This window comes from Telmatherina bonti, assembly GCF_933228915.1.
Source record: "Telmatherina bonti genome assembly, chromosome: 8".
Lineage (NCBI taxonomy): Eukaryota > Metazoa > Chordata > Actinopteri > Atheriniformes > Telmatherinidae > Telmatherina > Telmatherina bonti.
The window spans coordinates 30,067,286-30,086,320 of NC_136626.1; the positions used below are offsets into that span (position 1 = coordinate 30,067,286).

Consider the following 19,035-nt stretch of genomic DNA (forward strand, 5'->3'; position numbering starts at 1 on the left):
AAAAACAAAAAAACAGTGTCTTATATTACTCAATTATGTTTTTGTTATAGTTTTAATTATAATTAAAATTATAATTAAATAATATATAGTTTTTATATTATATATTATATTATATAATATATAGTTCTCAATTATAGTTTTGTTCCTTTTTAAAGTCTGCAGTTATTTGAGTGACTTGTAAATTCAGCCTTTTCTTTAATGAAAGGGTATGAACCCATTTGAGCACAACTGTATCTGTACTTGTTGAAGGAACCAGTTTCTACTGTCTGGAGCTGCAGGGTGGATTTTGCAGGGCACATCCTGAGCCTTGCGGTTCCGCCCCCTCCCTGTAGCCGCTTGGGGAGTGAGTTAGTCGGGTAGCCGGTTAAAAGTTCACAGTTGGAGCTGAAGTTCCTGCGAAAGGCTGCTCGGAGATTTGAGGAAACGCAGGTAAGATGCACTTAGTTTATCATTTAATTATGTTTTCTCTTGAAATCACTTAGTACGACGGCTTCAGTTATATAAAATGGTTTAAAGTTAAAGCTACCTTGGAGGCACACGGCCGGTTCTAACCAGCTGTTAGCCGCTAGTCAGTGTAGCTCTGCCCGGCAGTCATGCTTGACTAGTCCGCAAAATACCGCATTATTGCAAAGGTGACTTTGAAGAGTTGTCGTGGCCACTTAACTCCTTTATTGCTAACTAACCGAGGGTTTTGACTGGAGTGAAATAATTCGGCTCTTCTGCTTGTTTTGAACTTTGCCATTTTGAAACTTTATTTCCGTGTTTGTCGTGTTTTCCTGCCGGGCTGAAGCAGCTCTACTCCGGGTAAGGTCGGGACAGCAGCGCCAGACATCTTGACATCAAAGCGGAAGTTTCCAAACCTTTAAGGAGTAAATCACGAACAAACATGTTGCTTAATTAATTTGAGGTTAAATGACCTATTCCTTAAAACACACAAGCCTGTGCTTATCTAAAAAAACAAAACTGAGGTTTGTTTATCAGTTACTTGGGGTGGGAAAGTTCTGGTTTTCCTAATATAGTCACAGCTTTATTTTTTAATTTAATGATTTGTACATTTACAGAGACTTTGGAATAGCACCACCCATAACAACAAGACCAGCTGTGTGAAGGGATTGTCCTGGTGCTACCCTGTCAGCTACAGAGGTGTCCAGTCTGCAGAGGAAAGAAGATTTAGGAGAAGCATGTCTACGGACCAGGAGCCCACGTTCACTGTGAAGCTGCTGCAGCTGCTGATGCTCTCAACCTACTGGGGAATGCAAATTTGGGTCACCTTCATTTCAAGTAAGTAACACACACGTATATACCTATCTAAATCCACAGAGTGATTTAATTTTTAAGAGTATTTGACATGGATTTACTGTAATGTATGTGCTGTTAGATCTATCCCATTACTTTTTTTTTTTTCTTGGATCATGTTTGACCACAACTTTTGTAGGAATACATTTTGTGTCAGCTCTTGAAAATGCAAGGGCACACACACACACACACACACACATTGTGAGAATCAGGGTGTGTACATTCCTTGTTTGAAGTGTCATGCCATTCCAATGCTTATCTGTACTATATCTGCATTTAAAACTGCAGGTAAAAAGTCAGAAGTTTAGATGCATTTAGATCACTACCATTAAAACCTTTTTTAAGCTACTTAGCATGACAGTATGTGTATTACTTCCGGTTCTTTTATATACTAAATACAGGTGCTGGGTGGTTTCATTGCAATAACCGTAACAAGCATCATTATCAGGTTTAAACAAAAAGGGAAAAACTAAAGTTATCTTGTGACTCTCAACCTTGTGACATTGTCTCTACTGTTAACTCTGTGCTACACACCGTATGAAAGAAGTTGATGCAACATTGGAGCCTGTTACAGTCAGTAATTGTGTGTATTCATATGTTATATGTATCATACATGTAGTACATGTCCAGTGCAAACTATTTTGGAAAAGCACAAGTGTGATTATATGGTGTGAGATTTAAGCTGCGGTCAGATTAATGAGGAGACAGTTGCAGCAATCAAATTGATTGTGCCCATAAACTGTTTTGGTGCTATCAAACTGTTTAAGGGCACAAGAGACTAGAAGAGCATCTCTTTGTGTCTGTCAGACTAAATTTGCCAAAAGCTTCTGTTTGGTAAAATGACATTAACATCAGTTAGAATCAGCGAGTTATTTTAAGTCTTAATTTCACACTGACTTCTTGCTCTCCTGAACAATTTAAGGAAAACTGAAAGGCTGGAACGTGCTAATGGATGGATTAAAAGCTTCTCAAAACTTTATAACCAAGAGATCATGAAGCTCAGTAATAGCAGGATCCTCTAAAGAAGCATCCATTGCTTTCTCAAGCTCTGTCAAAATTTATAAGTCTAAATAAGAAATGTTTAAGGGAGACTTCTTGAAATAGTGGATGGAAATTAAATCATTTTGAGAGAATCTGACAAAAAGTCAACAGTGAAGTTAAACTTCTGAAAGACAAGAAGGCTTAAATAGGCTTGTCTTTGTTCTGACATGCCACAGATTTAGAATGAATGTATCTGTGATCCTGACTGACCTCAGTCATGGAGTGTCCACTGGGAGTCTCTGTGGACAGGAAATATATAAATCTACATGTCTGGTTCAAAGTTTTTCTCAGCATTTTCATATCAAATGTGTGTTTTCAATTCATAAAAAAAAAAAAAAAAAAAAAAAAAAAAAGGTCTGTTGTTCAAACCCTATATCAGTCTCATGGTATGCCACAGTGGCTGCGCTTATAAAAACTTCACTTGTAAAGCTCTGTTTAAAGCCAAGGAGTGGGAAAAACTGCTGAGATTTATCATATTGTTTTAGGAGTGTCTTTATATGTACTCATTGCTAGTACATGCCAAATGAATGATCACATTAAATAGAAATGAAAAAAAGTGTCTCTGGCAGTCATGTGTTTTTTTTGTTTCTACACAGGCTTTGTGATGGACAACCATCTCAACAGACACACATATGGATTCATTCAGAGTCGCCTTGTTCCTTTCTACCTCCACTTGGGGTCTGCTTGTGCCTTCTTTAACCTCACCATCTATGCTGTGTATCATCCTAAAGACATGCTGGATGATAGAGAAGCCTTTCAGGTACATCTTTGGTTCTTGACCATAAAATGACACAATTCCCATTTTCCTCACTTTAACTAAATCTTTACCTATTCTTTCACCACCAGATCTTCATCTTCTTTGTGTCGGTGACAGTTGCAGCTGTCAACGCTCAGTGGTTTGGTCAAATGACATCAGAGATCATGGCAGACATGCACCTTATTGAGCAGACGTGCGGACTGGGCCAGGATATCGGACAGTCATCTAACCGAGAGGCTTATGCCAAGCTGTGCGAGACAGATGTGAAATACAGACACCTCTGCAGCCGGCTCTGGTTGTACAGACTGCTGTCTTCTCTGTGTAACCTCTGCTGCATAGGCTGCAACTTCTACAGTCTCTGTTATATGGCTGAAAACCTGGGAACACTTTAACACTGATACACAACACCTGGACTGATACATTGTTTGAAACAATCCCACATTAATCCTGCCCACATCCAGAAACTCCTTCTCTTTTCAATGGAAGAGGTGATTTATATTTAGTTAATGTCTTTTCTGTCTACATGTGTCATTGGAGTGTGGGGTGAAAGGTGAGGTAAGACTTTGGAAGTAATGACAGGATACAGCTTCATTCAGAAACCGTTCTGCCTCATGTCTTCCTCGAGGTTTGAACAGAGATGAATGAGTGACCTTTCACCTAGAGTGAATGGAGTCTGTGGCTTCCTTGATATTTCTCTTTAACATTATCATGTGGTACCATTCAGTAAACTGAAATAGGTAAAATATTTTCTATTTTTGTGTGTTTTTAAAAATTTGGGTTTGAAGTGAGAAAGTAGGATTCAGTTCAGTCCTTTGATTAATATGAGAATGCGACATAAAGGTTCCTGTGCTGTTTACTCCTGCTTCCTCCTCCTTTGGGTGGGGTGTTAATATTTTGCTCACATTGTTGTGTCACAGGTTTGTCTAGCTTATATTGTTACCTTAAGGGCAGCACCTGTGTGTGTGTTTTCTGGTTCACGGTGAAAGGTTGTACTATCTTTAGCTCTCCTGGAATGAAAAAAGAAGTGTTCAAGCACAGTTCAAGCAATGCTTTGAGGTTGTCTGCATTAGAATTGCATTGTGTCGAGATTCACATTTGTTGGTGTTTGGGAAGTACTTCATGGGATTGATCAGTAAAAGAGCAGCGAGGAAAACTTTAGTTGTCACACAGCAGGTTGGTCTAGTTGCCAAAGCTGTCCGACTAGAAGAGCGCCTCTTTGTATCTGTTGTTCAGTGTGCCATTGAAGAAGACATTTGCTGGGTTTCAGTGCAAATGTAAAGGAAATTTGAAGCCAGCTTTTGAAATGACACAGATGGATATCAACACTAGCACTGCAGATTTTCATTAGACTGCTGCTTAGAGCACCCAGGTGGGAAGAATATGATGCAGAAATCACAATGAATATCAGATGAAGCTTCTTTTTTTTTTTTTTATTTCTTTATATTAATACTGCATGATTTGTTTTCCACAAGAGTGCAGAGTAAGTGGAAAGTAGCATACAGGCCAGCAGAAAGGACATCTGCAGTATACACATAACCACTCCATTATGTATCGTCTCACCCTCTGATCTAGACATATTTACCAGGAGCCTGGGTGGAAAACTTCTGAGCCAGTGTTGCAGGCATGTGTTTGCCTTGCCACCAATTCTGAACCTCTGAAGAACATTAAGAGGACTCCATCGGCTGTGTGAAATTAGCTTCAGACTGGTTGTGCTGTATGATGTCAGCAGGTGGCAGTGTAGGATACGTTGTGTACGGCAGCAATAACCACAAGCTGCTCAACACAGGAAGACTGCAAACAAAACCAGTCTTCATCTTGTCCATGAGAAAAGGTAGCGGTTTTAAGAAATTCTTTGTCTGGTTTTGTGCTCTGACTGAATAATTACAAGTCCATCCGATCTAGGGGTGTCCGGATCCGGTCCTCAAGGTTCACAATCCTGCAGGTTTTGGATGTATCTCTGCTCAAACACACCTGACTCTAATGAATGACTCATTGTGTTCATAGGCTGATAGATTTATTTGAGTCAGGTGTTCTGTAGCAGGAATACGTTGGAAACCTGCAGGCTTTGAGGACTGACTTTGGTCACCCCCACCCCCCCTCAAACACATTAGGATTGAAAGTTTTCTGTCTTAGACAGAGCCAGACAGGCAGCTGCTTCTATTATTGTTGTTGCACTTCATTTGTTGATGGTTTTTTCTATTAAAACAACTGATAGTTCATGTTAACCGTAAAATCTGGTTTGTCAGAGCCAGGTTGAAATGTACCCCCCCCCCCCCCCAGCGCCCCCAATACAATAAACAATAAAGCAAATCCAGTAGATGATGCATTGTTGCTGAAAGTATTAATAGGGTGTTTGACACTTCTGTTGCTGACCTGTGTTGGTCTGTCTGGACTAAATGTCTGTAACAAAAGCAGAATGTCACGGAGGACTTGGCAGCATCACTGGCTTAAGCAGCACTTACTCCTATCAGTAACTGTAACAGTACACACATTTTTCTATCTTAATTTATTGTTGTCTGTGTCTGTGCTGCAGCTTTATACAACACTGTACATTGAAGAGGAGACTGTACAATACTAAGTTTAGGAGGAAGAATGGTCTGTTTGAAAACATGAATGAATTTTAGCCACTTAACATCCGAGGAATATCTACATTTTTTTTATGTTCTAAGGGAAATCGTGTTTGTATGTATTTGTGAAGGATTTTAAAGATACCTGATCTTCTGTCTGGAATTTCTTAAGCTTGTTTTGTTTTACGTACAACCTTATGAATGTACTTGCATGCGTTTGCATTTGTTGTAATCTGGCTGTGGGGATATGTAATGAGGACGTGAACGGGAGCTGAATTGTTTCTAACCTGTTGTCTCAGCAGTGTCTGGCTCTGAGCAGTGGAGTTTTCAGACTCAAACTGTGCATACTTGGTTGAATATTGCTTGAAATGCTTTGTGTCACGCAGACAATCTGTGCCAAGTCATCTTTCTTTTCTCTCTGTATATTGAAATGATACTGATCTGCTGTGACAGGAACTCCTTTTTGTATCCGTGTGCTTTTTTTTTTTTTTTTTTTTAGCTAGTTTTATTTTGACACACATTTTGATCTATGAGTTGAGGTAAAAGAAGCTGAGGTCTTACAAATGCTTTATCATTTGTCTTGACAGACTGTGCTGGTCAAGGTGCTTTCTCCCCTCTTCTAATATTATTTAAATGTATCTTATTAATTGCAAAAACAATGCAACATTTTTTTTCTTCTGTTGTACAGCTAGTAGCTCATTGCTGCCTGTAAGCTCTGCCAGTTTACAGAATGTATGTGAGTTAAAGTGGCAAACGTTTTAAATGATCTTGTAGATGTATCGGCTTCTTGAAGAACAATTATGGGGGTTTATATTGAGGGGATTGTTTAATACAATGTACCTAAAGATCAACCATGTTAAAAGCGGGACAAGCTGCCGTGCTTTGAGTTTGTATTAAATGTGATTTACTTCTGTTTTTGCATTAAAATAAATTTTTATATCACTTTTGTGCTTCATTACAGCTACTTTCATTCAATTTAGATCTCCGAGCCTGGTCCTCGAGGGCCAGTATTTTGCAGATATTAGAAACGGGTGTGCTACAGTAGGTAAAAAAAAAAAATCCAATACTTGAAGGACAACGGCCCTCGAGCCCTGATTGAAATGGTAGTGATCATGCAAGTTTTACCATAAAGTACTTGTACACATCAAGGGTTACTATCCTGCAGCTTTTGGATGTTCGTCTGCAAACCTTATTTAAGTTAAACAGATGTGTCAACATCGTGTCAAGTTCTGCTCAAGCATGTGAACCATCCACTGATTTAAGTTGGGTGTGTTGCAGCAGGAAAACGTAAAAGCTGCAGGATCGAGGATCCAGGCTGGCGACCCACTCGGGTATATTATATTTCAAGAGGCATAGCCCATTTGGATCACTTTCCTGGTTCCACACCACAAAGGCATGGCAAGGCACCAGTGGGAAATAATGTGCATCTTCTGTCAGGGTTTACCATTAATACCAGGATATTGGTCTCAGTTTTATACACAGGAATAAGACAAAATGATTGGCATTCATTTATCTTTAATTCAAATGTTTTGTTTAGTCCAGGTTTTAACCAAAACTCTGTCACAGATCAGCATCAGTTTATATGGTTAAACTTAAGTTTGCACATTAAACAAGACTAACTTTGTGTTTTAGCCTCATCTAGTGGCAATATCAGCATAACAGCTGCTGTTTGTCAAGCATATGAGCACAAACAAGGTGGGGAAAATCATACATATAACAAAACATGCAACACAACTATTCCTACATTTAATCAGGAATAAAAATGAATAGCAAGTATTACTCTGTTACCCTGATGTTTTTATTCAGCTGAACATAAAAAAAAAAACAAAAAAAAAACAAGACATGATGCATTCATGAGCATCAAAGAATGTACAACACACAGTACACATGTGTACATGTATGTGATCACGAAGAAGTCAATACTGCAGCTCATTTCAGAAAATGAAAGCCATTTGTCAAAGATTCATGACCTTAAAACATTTCAAGGCTTTATTTCTTGAAACTGGGGTGATTATGGCTGAAAGATAGTAAATACTCAGTTTAGTGTCTCAGAAAAGTACAATATTGCACAAGATCAGTTTTAAAAAAGGATACTTTAAACAGAAATGTGTACTGAAGCATACTGAACATACATACTGTACCTGGTTGGGCCTCTTGCATGATTTCTGCATCAGTGCAGCGTATATAGGTGGTCAGCCTGTGGCATTGCTCTGGTGTAATGGAAGGCAGGTTGCTTGGATAGCTGCCTTCAGGTCATCTGCATAGTTGGGTCTGCTGATTAATTTTCCTCTTGACAATACCTCAGAGATTTCCTATTGTTTTCAGATGAGTTTGCTGGCCAATCTGGCCTCTGAAGCAGCTTTTTGGTATATTTGGCAGTGTGGGCAGGTGCCACATCCTACTGGAAAATAAAGTCTCCACAAAGCTTACCAGCAGAAGGACATATAAGGATCTCCAAAATTTCCTAAATGTAGATGTCAGAAAACACAGTCGACCAACACCAGCAGATGACATGGCAACCTAAATCCTCACTGACTGTGGAAATGTCACTGGACTTCAAGCAACCTCTCCTCTCCAGTCTTCCTCCAGATTGCGGGACTTTGATGTTCCAAAAGCATCAGTCTTCTCCTTGCAAAGCTCTCCCAAATTCTTGAATGAAAACCTTCTCAAGGCTGCAGTTATCCATTTTCCTACCACTCAACTTTCTACGAACATGTTTACATGCAACACTCTGAGCAGCCAGCTTATTTAACCAGCAGGCTTTACCCTTGTGATGTGTCAGAGACTGTCTTCTGGACATCTGTCCAGTCAGGAGTTTTTACCATCATTAAGTAGCATAATAGTCCAGATAGAATATTTAAAGCCCAGGGAACCTTGCAGGTGTTTCCAGGTAATTAGCAGACTAAGGTCTGACACCATGACTTTCCTATGTTGACATTTACCCTAAATTTAGTCTTATCTGTGACCCAAAACTAATACAATTTCAAGAAATAAGGGCTTGAAATATTTCACTCTGTCATGAATTTATGTATGGGTTCACTTAGACACAAGTAGCACAACAAAAAAGAGAAAGACCTTTTCATGATATTCTATTTTTCTGATGTACCTGTATACACTAGGGCTGTGATGATGTGCGTTTGTCTCGATTGGATTCGGATTTTTTGGGTGCTGATTAGATTTAAACTGCGATTCTCACACTTCTTCGATATTGCTGATTTTGTAGATTAAAAACAAAAAAATATATCTAAAACTTTTTTTTTTGCTAGTCATTTTTCTTGATTTTAATTAGGAAAAACAACACATTGGCTAGACCATCATTCTGCTGCGATAATGCCTAAGATGAACAGTAAAAAGATCAATAAAAATAAAATGACAAAAACTTTATAATGAATTAATTACATTTGAAAAAAAAAAGTTTTAAACAAAAAATTTTTTTTAAATTGTGAAGCAAAAAAACCCCGATTCTTGATTTTCCCACCCTGAGTATACACCCATAAACATTCTTGAAACCAAAATTAAATTGCAAAACGACCAAACAGAGAAGGTTCTTTTTAATGTAAAAATACATTTTTTTCTTTGTTACAAATGACTTATTTGAGATGATACATGGACAACTCCACCTGAAAAACATTAAAAAGAATAAATAAATAGAAAACTGAGCAAATAGAAACGTAGAAAAGTCAGCATCCCTATCTGGTTATAATTTGTTTAAATAACCAAGTTAATACATTAGTCTTGTAGGTGAGAATTTGTTTCTGTTGCTTTGCAGCTGCTACCTGATAAAAATATGCAAACATTGTGGGGAGATAAAAAAAATAAAAACTCATGGTGAATTCCACCATACAAACAAATAATTACTTGTTCATTCAACATAAAAATAACCAATTTTACAGCCTTAGAGTTCAATAATTATAATACTGAGGAAGTAAAATGTAAACCATTTTAAACCATCTAAAAAACAAGGATGCAGGAATTTTTAAAGCCACAATCTCTACCAGTAACTGAAACCAGTGCCCATCCACTTTGGTTGTTAGGAGAATGAGGCTTGATCACTGTCTGTAGCAAACTTACAACAGCATCTGCACAAAAGTGCAGGGCTAAAGACTGAACGTGACTAAATATCAGTGCATCTCACTGCACTCAGAGGACATTAAAACTCACATTCCTTGTAAACAGCAAAACAAACAAGGCAACAAAAACTTGCACTGTCTTCAAAATAACCATTATTTAATATCTCTGGTGCCTTGGAAGAGCTGATGAAATCAGCTGTTTGACTCTTAAACATTATGTAACAATATTCAGCTACATACTAATAAATCTTTATAAATATTATTGGTTGGTTCCACTTCCATTGATCTGAAAACACACAAATACAGTATCAAAATAAAAATATTTAAAAATAAAACAGCATCTATAAGTAAAAGGTATATCAGCCTCAAATCCCTTTGGAGGATGTTGTAACCATGGCAGCAGCAGGAGAGGCGTGGGGACATCATGGCTCCATTTCCGTGGAAATTTTCTGGAAAATTGTTCCCACCAATACTGCAAAGCTGCTGCTAAAATACTAAAAACGTAGAGTTCTTCTTGTTCATCAGTATAAAAACAATAAAATCCAGTGTCACACAACCACCTTCCCCTTCATGTCCAGCTTGTTGTTGTCACTGGCTTTGTTGGACTGCTCCTCTGTCAGAGTGATGTATGAATACACCAGGCTGCCAGCGATACTGAAACGACACAGCCACAAAGGGATATTGATTTGTTTTTCTTACATACTCTTTAAATTTTCCACAATAAGGATCAAGCAGAGGCCTGCACTAGAAAGCAAGTTAAACATAGCGGGGGACATTCAGCTTAATTATGCCTGAAAACTAACAACTCTGAAGTTGCCTTCAGATGATCAATTACTGTATTTATTCCTTGCAGATAATATACAATAAGTACATTTTCAACAGTGTGAGAATGTTCCAATTTTATTATATTAAATGCAACACTAGCTTGCTGTTCATTTCTTTTCCACTAAAAAAAAAGGGGCAGAAAATGAGTTAAAACAGAGTTTTTCAAGATACTCATTAAGTTAATTTTCTGTCATTCAGCCTCTAAAACTTATATATTGAGGGGTATTTTTGATCTGCTTAAATGTCAACCTCATGGTGGCACAAGAGGGAGGCTCTGAGGATCGTAAATGTCAGGAAACGGACAACAAAAAGGAAATACTGAGGCAGTGGACAAATTAAAACTTTGACCCGCTTTTCCACATGAGGTGATGTCTTACAAGTATGGAATCAGATTTGTTTCAGAATCTCCAAGCAAAGTCTTGGAGATCTCACAGTCTTTTGTTTTGGGATCACGATTGTTTGATTTAATTTCTGACACAAACCTTTCATGGGCGGGCTCTTTTAGGGGCACATTCCGATTGGCTGTTGAGTTTTGGACCAAAGTTGTGAAGCGCAACAAAATAACGACAAGAGAGAAAGAGGAAAAGGAAACTACAAACAAAACTACTCAATTTAACCAAATAAAAGCCTAATAGTTTTCATGATGATTAATAATTTTTGATTTTGAGATCATTTATTTTACTTAGGTTTTGGTTTTAATAATTGTTTTTTGCTTGAATTTTAAAAAGTTTTGCTTGGAGATTCTGAAACAAATCTGATTATAAGGACATCCATCCAGCAGTTAAAGTACATCAGTCGCCATCAATGTGGTGAATTGGGCAAACAGTGGCCCAGCTGGATCATTACATGGTAATGTGGAATATTGTAGCATCTCAGATGCTCGGCCCTCAATACCAAACAAACTTTCACTTTCATACCTGATGTTCAAACCTAAGAAGTTAGTCCATGAGAAAATGTAATCCCCACTGAATACCATCCCGATGTATGTCACCAGGACATTCTGCAACACAGAGAAGACACAAATGAGGCTAAGAGTTTTCATGATTGTGTTTCTGTTATGTCACTGTGCAGCTTACCTTGATGCACCCCACAATAGTAGTTGTTAACGCGGAGTTGTACTGTGTACAGAGTACTGTGGAATACATCAGGACAAACCTGAAAATGAAAATAAAAAGAGATCAGTTTCCACATAGTTCATGTCCTGGAATGGAATCAGATTTCACAATATTAATGCAACACTGCAGACAACCCATCACTGTGAGATACACACTCAGACGGAGGAGAAGGAACTATATTGGATTTCTGATATAAACCACAGAAATTTGGCACGATCCAGTTGTGGATCTTATCTTACCCCATGACACAGGAGAGGATGAACTGGGAGAGGAAGATTGCGTCAGACCAGCCGTCAAACTCAGCAGCCTGGAACAGAAACACAGTATTAGATACATAGATATAAAAAGGTAGTTTTTTTAAAATAACTTTTAGTTGGGGGGGGGGTTGTTCAACAACAGAGTTTAGTCACTGCATATAAATTTCAGTGGAAGAAACTGAGTTGCAATGAGTCACCTTTGCAGCAATGGACATGTTGACACGCCCAGCAGCACAACTAACTCTTACAAAGTCACAAATCCAAGACCAAGTTTCCATGACTGTTTAGAAGGTTTTAGTCTGCGTCTCTACTGTGATTATTGAGTCAAGGGAAGATGTAGACGCTGCTGTAATGACTCTGCTAAGTGCATAATAGCATCTTTGTGCTTTTCAGGCTACTGGGCCCCAGCTGGGCAAGCCAGAAGGTTTCTGCCAACACTGACCAAAGACAGCTCATACATACTCCACACACCCATGCTTACACATATGTGAGCACATTTTATTTTGGGATTTAACCTTTCAACGGCTGAGCAGCGACACAGACTCACTATACTAAACTTTTAACAAAGAATAGGCATTGAAGACAATTAAAAGATAACAGGAGAGTCAAACTGCTCACCTTCTGTATATCTCCAGTCACATGAGCCAGGAGCAGAGTGGGAATGATCATAAACAAAGCATTGTAGTACAATAATCCATATTTCCCTAACTCCTGCAGGAAGGAGGAAAACAGATGGGAATTGAGCAACAAGAGCATAAAATCAGTAAAGCCAGCACAGTGAGTTATTCACAAGTTTTTCTCCACATTCCTCACTAACAAGCGCACATGCATGGTGAAGCAACTGCACTGTCCAAAAACCTCTAGTATGCATTCATCTGGCTGTGTTTCACATTGCTACATCATCTACTCAGTTACTCTTTCACATCTCTCAGCATAGCAGACAGTGCTCTTCAGATATCACAGACTAAATCTGGATCTTGCTCTGGCCTCTGCTGTAATTTGAGAGCTGAGTAGTCTGCTTATGTGATGTAAAAAAAAAAGCTCCAAGACATTTCAACAGGTGCAAAATAAGAAGTAAAATAAATAAATAAATAAATAAAGACATGTTGTCAAATCATCTGAGGTCACACTAACAACTAATGTGTTTTGTACACACTGAGATCCTTAAAGTCAGATGCTGATGAACAGTTTGGGTTCTCTAGTCAACATCAACTCAATGCCAAGCACAGCTCCTTCCCAACAATGGCCACTATTCATCAGATGGTGCTGCCACATACCTTTGCATCTAATTTTTGTTTCACATAGGCTCCATTGGCTGCAGTCAGGATGTCATTCAGGAGAATGAAGACATAGCCTTGCAGGTCAAAGGACAAATCAGCACTACATACGGTGAAAAAAGATAAAATTACATAAGAAATAAGCACACTAAGAGTTAAGCACTGGTTAAGCTATGTTTCAGTGGTTTATTTTACTACAGATGTAAAACATCTGCATAATGGGCCTCAGGATGATGTTAACTAAGTATGGACATATATCAATACAAAGCCACCCTTTGTAGTGAAGGTAATTCTGGTCTTGTAAAACCTCGGGACACCTGGAAAAAGCAGAACTTACCTTGCAGCTATAAACGCCCCAAGGATCATTGTAAATACTGTCAGCTGGACTGGCCTGGAAAATTTCTTTCTGCCACAAGTCAAAGACAATGAAATTTAATCTGTCTGCTAACCACAATTACTGTACAGAGACAAAGGTTTTGTGTCAAGCTGAACAGAAGATCTAACAATGAAAATGGGTTAACTGTAATGTAATCTTACTTAAGCAGAAAGCCCTCAGCCAGCATTGTGAACAAGATGGAGAACCTCCTCAGGACTGTAAACATTGGCAAACTAGTGGAAAAGGACATATCAGTCATGGTTACACTTTTTTTTTCTTCTTTTTTTTTTTTAACCAACATCATGCATGTCAAGTTAGTGCAGGATGAGAACTTACTTAAGCCTTTTGGTACCAAAGAGACCAGTGATTTGATTTCCCACAAAAAGGAGAGGTAGAGGAAATGTCTAGAGAGCAAGCATAACATCAGTATCTTACATAAACAACCAATATCTATCTAACCAAGAAAACACAACCTTAAGATTAATTTTAGGTTTGAAACAATTATGTCAGACACTAAGTTCATTTATAAAGAAAAAAAAAGCACTAGTTTTATTTTCTGTGAGAGTCTCACCTACAAATATTACTGTCTCACCTTGTGAGGTATGCTCTCATCAAAATCTGGGAAGGTGATCACCCTCGCAGCCTTGCCCACCCACAGCACAATCACTGTGGCCAACATCTGGACACACACACCAGTCAAAATCAGTATATTTCTACCTGCCTATTTTAAAAGAACCATGTGTTTGAATAAAAGCAGAAAAATGTTCAACCTACTTGTCCTATTCCCACACATATTGATGAGGGGAACCTGAAAAAGGAGAGTTAAGTGTTACAGCTTTAAAGAGCAAAGCATCCCATAGTTAGCCAACACAGACTAAGCACTAAAAGACTAACAAAAAGGTTTAATTAGAAAAAGCTTTATAGTCTATGTTTTTTTCATATCATCACGAGAGCCAAAAGTTAAGCTAATGAGCTCCACGGCAGCAGCTCCGCTATCCAGCCAGCACAACTCCCAGCGGCTCCGCTAGCTAACCAGGCAGCAACCGCGGCGGAGCCGCTCAACCCCGTTACCTGTAGTTAGTCAGGACGCTTTTGTTCACCACGACGATCAGGAACGAGCTCAGACCGTAAAACGCGGCGGCAAACAGCTTCACGAACAGGGGCGAAGGTTTATCCGCCATCCCCGACAAGTTCTCATTCCTCTCCGAGTGTCGGCTCGTCCTCTGCCATCACTTCTCCACAGCGGGTTCTTCCACTTAAACACAGGCTGCCCAAACTCGGGAACGCATGCGTGCTCGTAACACGAGGCCTCCGACGTTTCACAACTTCCGCCGCGTCTGAGCGTCTCATGCGTTGAAAAGATTCTACTGGAAAGAATGACTCGGTTCAGTTTCTAGCTTCTGCTAATTTATTTAAAACTAAAATAAACGACCAAATAACCAATCAATTTAAGTTGTTCGTTAATTTATTCGCATGATGGCTGTAAATTTAAAGTGGCATCTGATTGGACACGTATTTGTTTTTTTTAATTAGCTATATTTATATTTATTATATATATTTAGCAATATTTATATGTATCATATATCATTCATTCATTCATTTTCCAAACCGCTTAATCCAATTCAGGGTCGCGGGGATACTGCAGCCTATCCCAGCAGTCTTTTGGGCAAAAGGCAGGGTACACCCTGGACTGCTTGCCAGTCCATCGCAGGGCCACATAGAAACGGAACAATTTATTATATATATTTAGCTATATTTATATTTATTATATATATTTAGCTATATTTATTGGAAAGTTGGAGAACTTAGCCCAGTTCTTTGCAACAAACTTTATGGTATTTATTCTTTGTATTATAACATAGGTGATATTATGGGGTAGGAAGGGAATAAACAACAAAAACAAACAAACAAACAAAAAAAGCCTGTAGCACTTCATGGAAGGACCTGCATCCAACTGGACAGTCCACTAGCACCTTCCTACGATGTCTTCTACTGTTTGATTTTGTGCTTGTGTTGTTCTCACTCATATGTAAGTTGCTTTGGATGAAAGAGTCTGCTAAATGACTGTAGAATAGAATAAATTGAACACATGGTGAGATGTACAGATCTTTGTGCCATGTATTCTTACTTAACTGCAATAGGTACATTTATGAGGCACACAGAACAGTAAACATTAAAATAAATTTTTACAAAGGAGCTGCAACAAAAGATCAGTCAACAGGAAGACAAATAAAGAAAAAATAAATAAATAATAACTATGGTAAAATTAGTGGAAACATTGTTCAAACAACACTTCCTAATTTTTTAACCTGATGTGACTCCTTTTATCCAGATACAAACGATTTAGAAAACTAATTAATAGTTACATTTAAACTTGAACCTTTTGTGGACATGGTTTTATATGAATGAAAGTAACAAGTTTAACAAACCTTTAAACTATAAATCTATAATTAAATTAGCTGTCTGTGTAATTAAGAACTTATTTACAATTTAATGTAAATAGGCATCAGATAAATATGATGGGATTGTGGGAGTTTAAATGGAAAAATAAAATAAATGTCTAACCAAATAAATCAAATATTTGACTCATTGAATGTTGTATTTGATTATATAATATCTAAAATACAAAACAGACTGCATGCCAGCTACTTTTATTTATTTATTTATTTTGAGAGGAAAATAAAGCAATTTAACACAAGAACACATGATGAAAAGTGACATAAGTATGTCAACCACAAGATGGAAGCACAACATATTACATCCAAATTAATGTGATGAAGTCAAATATAACATAACATCTTGATGGATTTGTTATTTTATAATTCCATGGCCCAAATGTGCTATCTGATGACTGAAAACCTTTAGTATAGCTATGTTAAGAATGTTTACATCGTCAAGACTTAATTTTATTTTACTTTTAATTTAAAAGTCAAGACTTTTAAATCTCATGAGTGAGATTTTCTTTGTGCAAGTGGCCCAAGAATGAATAAACCCAATCTCATCTCTGCATTTTATATATTGTCTTGACATCACATTAATTCTGTATATTTTCTAGTAAGTAATAAGCCGCATGCTCATTGTTGTATCACACAAAAGTTCGAAACTTCTTCTCTATGTCCTGTGAGCACCAGTGGTTATAGTCTGTTTAGGTACGAATGTGAATCTATGGATCAACCTTCTGTCTTTTTAGTCTAGTGTGATACAGATCGTACACTAACAGATTTATTTGTACAGCACCTGTAATATACAAGACAATTCTAAATGCTGTACGTACAACATTAAAAGCACTACATGTGCTGTTAAGAAGCATAAAAGACAACAAAAATAGCAAAAATAACAAGCAAATCATCATGAAATCAATTAAAAGTTACAGTGCAGAAAGAAATGTTTCATCTCAACTGGAAGATCGTGCCACTTAGTTGCAGTATGGCAGCTAAATGCTGCTTCTCCATGTTTAGTCTGGACTCTGGTCTGGACTAGTTGACCTCAGTATTTGGATTGAAGAGCTCTGCATGATTTATGGTCTCTGAACATATCACAGATGTTTTCTTGGCCTAAACCGATTTGTAAACCATCAGTTTTAAAATCTGTGCTGTGACTGACTGGAAGCCAGTGTAAAGCTGACAGCGAGCCAGGTTGTCCTTCTCCTTTTCAGTCTGAAAGGTGCAGTGGTCATGATTTCCAAAAAGAAACCTGTTTACCATTAATCAACATGAAAGTCACATTGCCTCAATTGACTTTAATTAAGCATCAACCCAAAGAGGAAGGTTATTCTGAAACTTCAGAATAATAATCTGTAGACATAGTTTTTCCAGAGTGCAGAACATCTGTCCATCTTTACTTCTGAGTGTCTCTGCTGCTTTAAGTATTTTTAATACCCAGTTATGTTATTGACCTGTTGCTGTTTAACATAATTAGTTGTGACACGTTTCTCCATGTTTATTACATTTAACTTTTTTATGTTCTTTTGTGGAAAGAAATATTGGGTTATGTTTGCAAATCAGTGTATTCTTGATTATCTGCATGAGTCTAAACTTTTTGTAATTTACTGTAGTTCATATAGCATCCCATATCTTTTGCAAATAGGCTTGTGTTAGCCAAAAGGTTTAAAGTTGAATTTTTTTCCAAGGAGTAAAAAGATTCTAAAAAAAAAAACAAACAAAAAAGAAAAAACCCTAATAAATATCCACCAAACGAAAGCCAGATCTTTGCCCTGACCTTGTAAAGGCTCATGTGTATTTTGGCAGGTGGTCGTGGGATAAAAACCTGACGTGTCTCTGATAAGAAATGTGTCTGTGCATGTGCCACGTTGTCAAATAGAAAGCAGACAGAGTCAACTCCTCATCAAATTTCTGTTTCTGAACAAGAAACGGAGAAGATATAACCTGAGCCATGTCTGGACTGAATGCATCCCTTGGGTTCTTCCTGGCTGTCGTGATTTTTGCAGGCTCAGTTCGAACACTCCTTAAAAGATGGCCACAGTTCAGCTTCCTTTCAGAGTTTGCGTCCTCTTTTATGTTGGTGGCTTGTTGGCTGGAGGTACAGACCATAGTGGAGGTGGGTGAGTGGGCCGGGGGCTTGGGCCCTGATGTGACAGTTACTATGCTGTTCGTGGTGCTGCTGACTCACGGTGTAATATGTGGTGAAGCATCAGGGAATCCCAGCCTGGTTGTGCAGAAGTTCCTGCAACTTGAGGCCACCACTCTCCACACTCTGCTTGCTGTTGGAGCCCAGTTTGTCGGCGCTCAATCAGCCTTTCTTGCAGCTACGTTTTACTGGAGCTTGGAGCTAACAGACATGCACATGATCAAAAACCTGATGTCTAGTGAGTGTAGCACATCCCTGATGGTTCCTGTGCTACACGGTTTCTTCACCGAGTGTGCCTGTGCGCACATCTTTCATCTCATCCACTTGAACCTGCGACGCAGATCTGCTCTGATCCGGGTGCCCCTGATCGCCGTCCTCCTCACATTCTTGTCTCATACAGGTAAGTCTTTGGTTAACTTACTCACTAAATGTCTTTAAAAAAAGAAAGATTAAATAATGTTTAGTAAGTGCTACAAACATGAAACTGTTTTCAGCCAGAAGCTACACCTCAGCATACATAAATCCATCACTGGCATATGGCCTCACCTTCCGCTGCCCTGGATTTACCTTCATACAGTATGCAGTGGTTTACTGGCTGAGCTCGCTCATGGGTATGTGACATTTTAAATACATGTATATGTTCATTTTCTGCCAGCTGTTATAGCGAATTGTCTTGTTTTCTAGGAATGACTTTGGCTGTTCTCCTGTACATGGGTCACATTCCCAGGATTTTTGCCAAGAACCTTCTGTACAACCAGAAGACCCGCTTCAGGGTGCCGAAAGGAGAGAAAGCAGAAAAGAAGAAAATGTGAAATGCTGCCTTTTATTCTAAAGTGAGAAAAAAATGGAGGCAAAAGAAAGCAAATG

At 38.3% G+C, this 19,035-nt stretch overlaps 3 protein-coding genes across 3 annotated transcripts; 2 read left to right on the forward strand and 1 right to left on the reverse strand.

Moving 5' to 3' along the window:
• Positions 1-345: 345 nt before the first annotated feature.
• LOC306759422 (transmembrane protein 205) lies at positions 346-6,532 on the forward strand. The gene is made up of 4 exons (XM_079245072.1): positions 346-429; positions 1,062-1,281; positions 2,934-3,097; positions 3,184-6,532. The coding sequence occupies exons 2-4, from the start codon at positions 1,182-1,184 to the stop codon at positions 3,484-3,486; spliced, it is 567 nt and encodes a 188-aa protein (XP_079101198.1). The 5' UTR covers positions 346-429; positions 1,062-1,181; the 3' UTR covers positions 3,487-6,532.
• A 2,757-nt stretch (positions 6,533-9,289) lies between these two features.
• On the reverse strand, positions 9,290-14,822 carry LOC306759726 (nucleotide sugar transporter SLC35D2-like). Its single transcript, XM_079245448.1, has 12 exons — positions 14,653-14,822; positions 14,356-14,389; positions 14,174-14,260; positions 13,918-13,985; positions 13,743-13,814; positions 13,543-13,611; positions 13,206-13,308; positions 12,547-12,639; positions 11,911-11,978; positions 11,633-11,711; positions 11,474-11,556; positions 9,290-10,385 (listed from the first exon to the last, which is right to left on the reverse strand). Exons 1-12 carry the CDS (start codon positions 14,760-14,762, stop codon positions 10,280-10,282), a joined length of 972 nt encoding a protein of 323 aa, XP_079101574.1. The 5' UTR covers positions 14,763-14,822; the 3' UTR covers positions 9,290-10,279.
• Positions 14,823-17,973: 3,151 nt separating this feature from the next.
• Positions 17,974-18,980, forward strand: aqp12 (aquaporin 12; the record flags this gene model as incomplete). Its single annotated transcript, XM_079244887.1, has 3 exons — positions 17,974-18,568; positions 18,663-18,779; positions 18,853-18,980. The coding sequence occupies 3 exons, from the start codon at positions 17,974-17,976 to the stop codon at positions 18,978-18,980; spliced, it is 840 nt and encodes a 279-aa protein (XP_079101013.1).
• Positions 18,981-19,035: the final 55 nt, after the last annotated feature.

Excerpts from the sequence above, each read along its gene's own strand:
- LOC306759422 (XM_079245072.1), top strand. The coding sequence starts at position 1,182 with ATGTCTACGGACCAGGAGCCCACGTTCACTGTGAAGCTGCTGCAGCTG. Across the intron at positions 1,282-2,933 it reads TTGGGTCACCTTCATTTCAA|GCTTTGTGATGGACAACCAT; the intron begins GTAAGTAACACA and ends GTTTCTACACAG. Across the intron at positions 3,098-3,183 it reads ATGATAGAGAAGCCTTTCAG|ATCTTCATCTTCTTTGTGTC; the intron begins GTACATCTTTGG and ends TTTCACCACCAG.
- LOC306759726 (XM_079245448.1), bottom strand. The coding sequence starts at position 14,762 with ATGGCGGATAAACCTTCGCCCCTGTTCGTGAAGCTGTTTGCCGCCGCG. Across the intron at positions 13,612-13,742 it reads GCTGAGGGCTTTCTGCTTAA|AAAGAAATTTTCCAGGCCAG; the intron begins GTAAGATTACAT and ends GACTTGTGGCAG. Across the intron at positions 11,712-11,910 it reads ATCCTCTCCTGTGTCATGGG|GTTTGTCCTGATGTATTCCA; the intron begins GTAAGATAAGAT and ends TTTCATTTTCAG.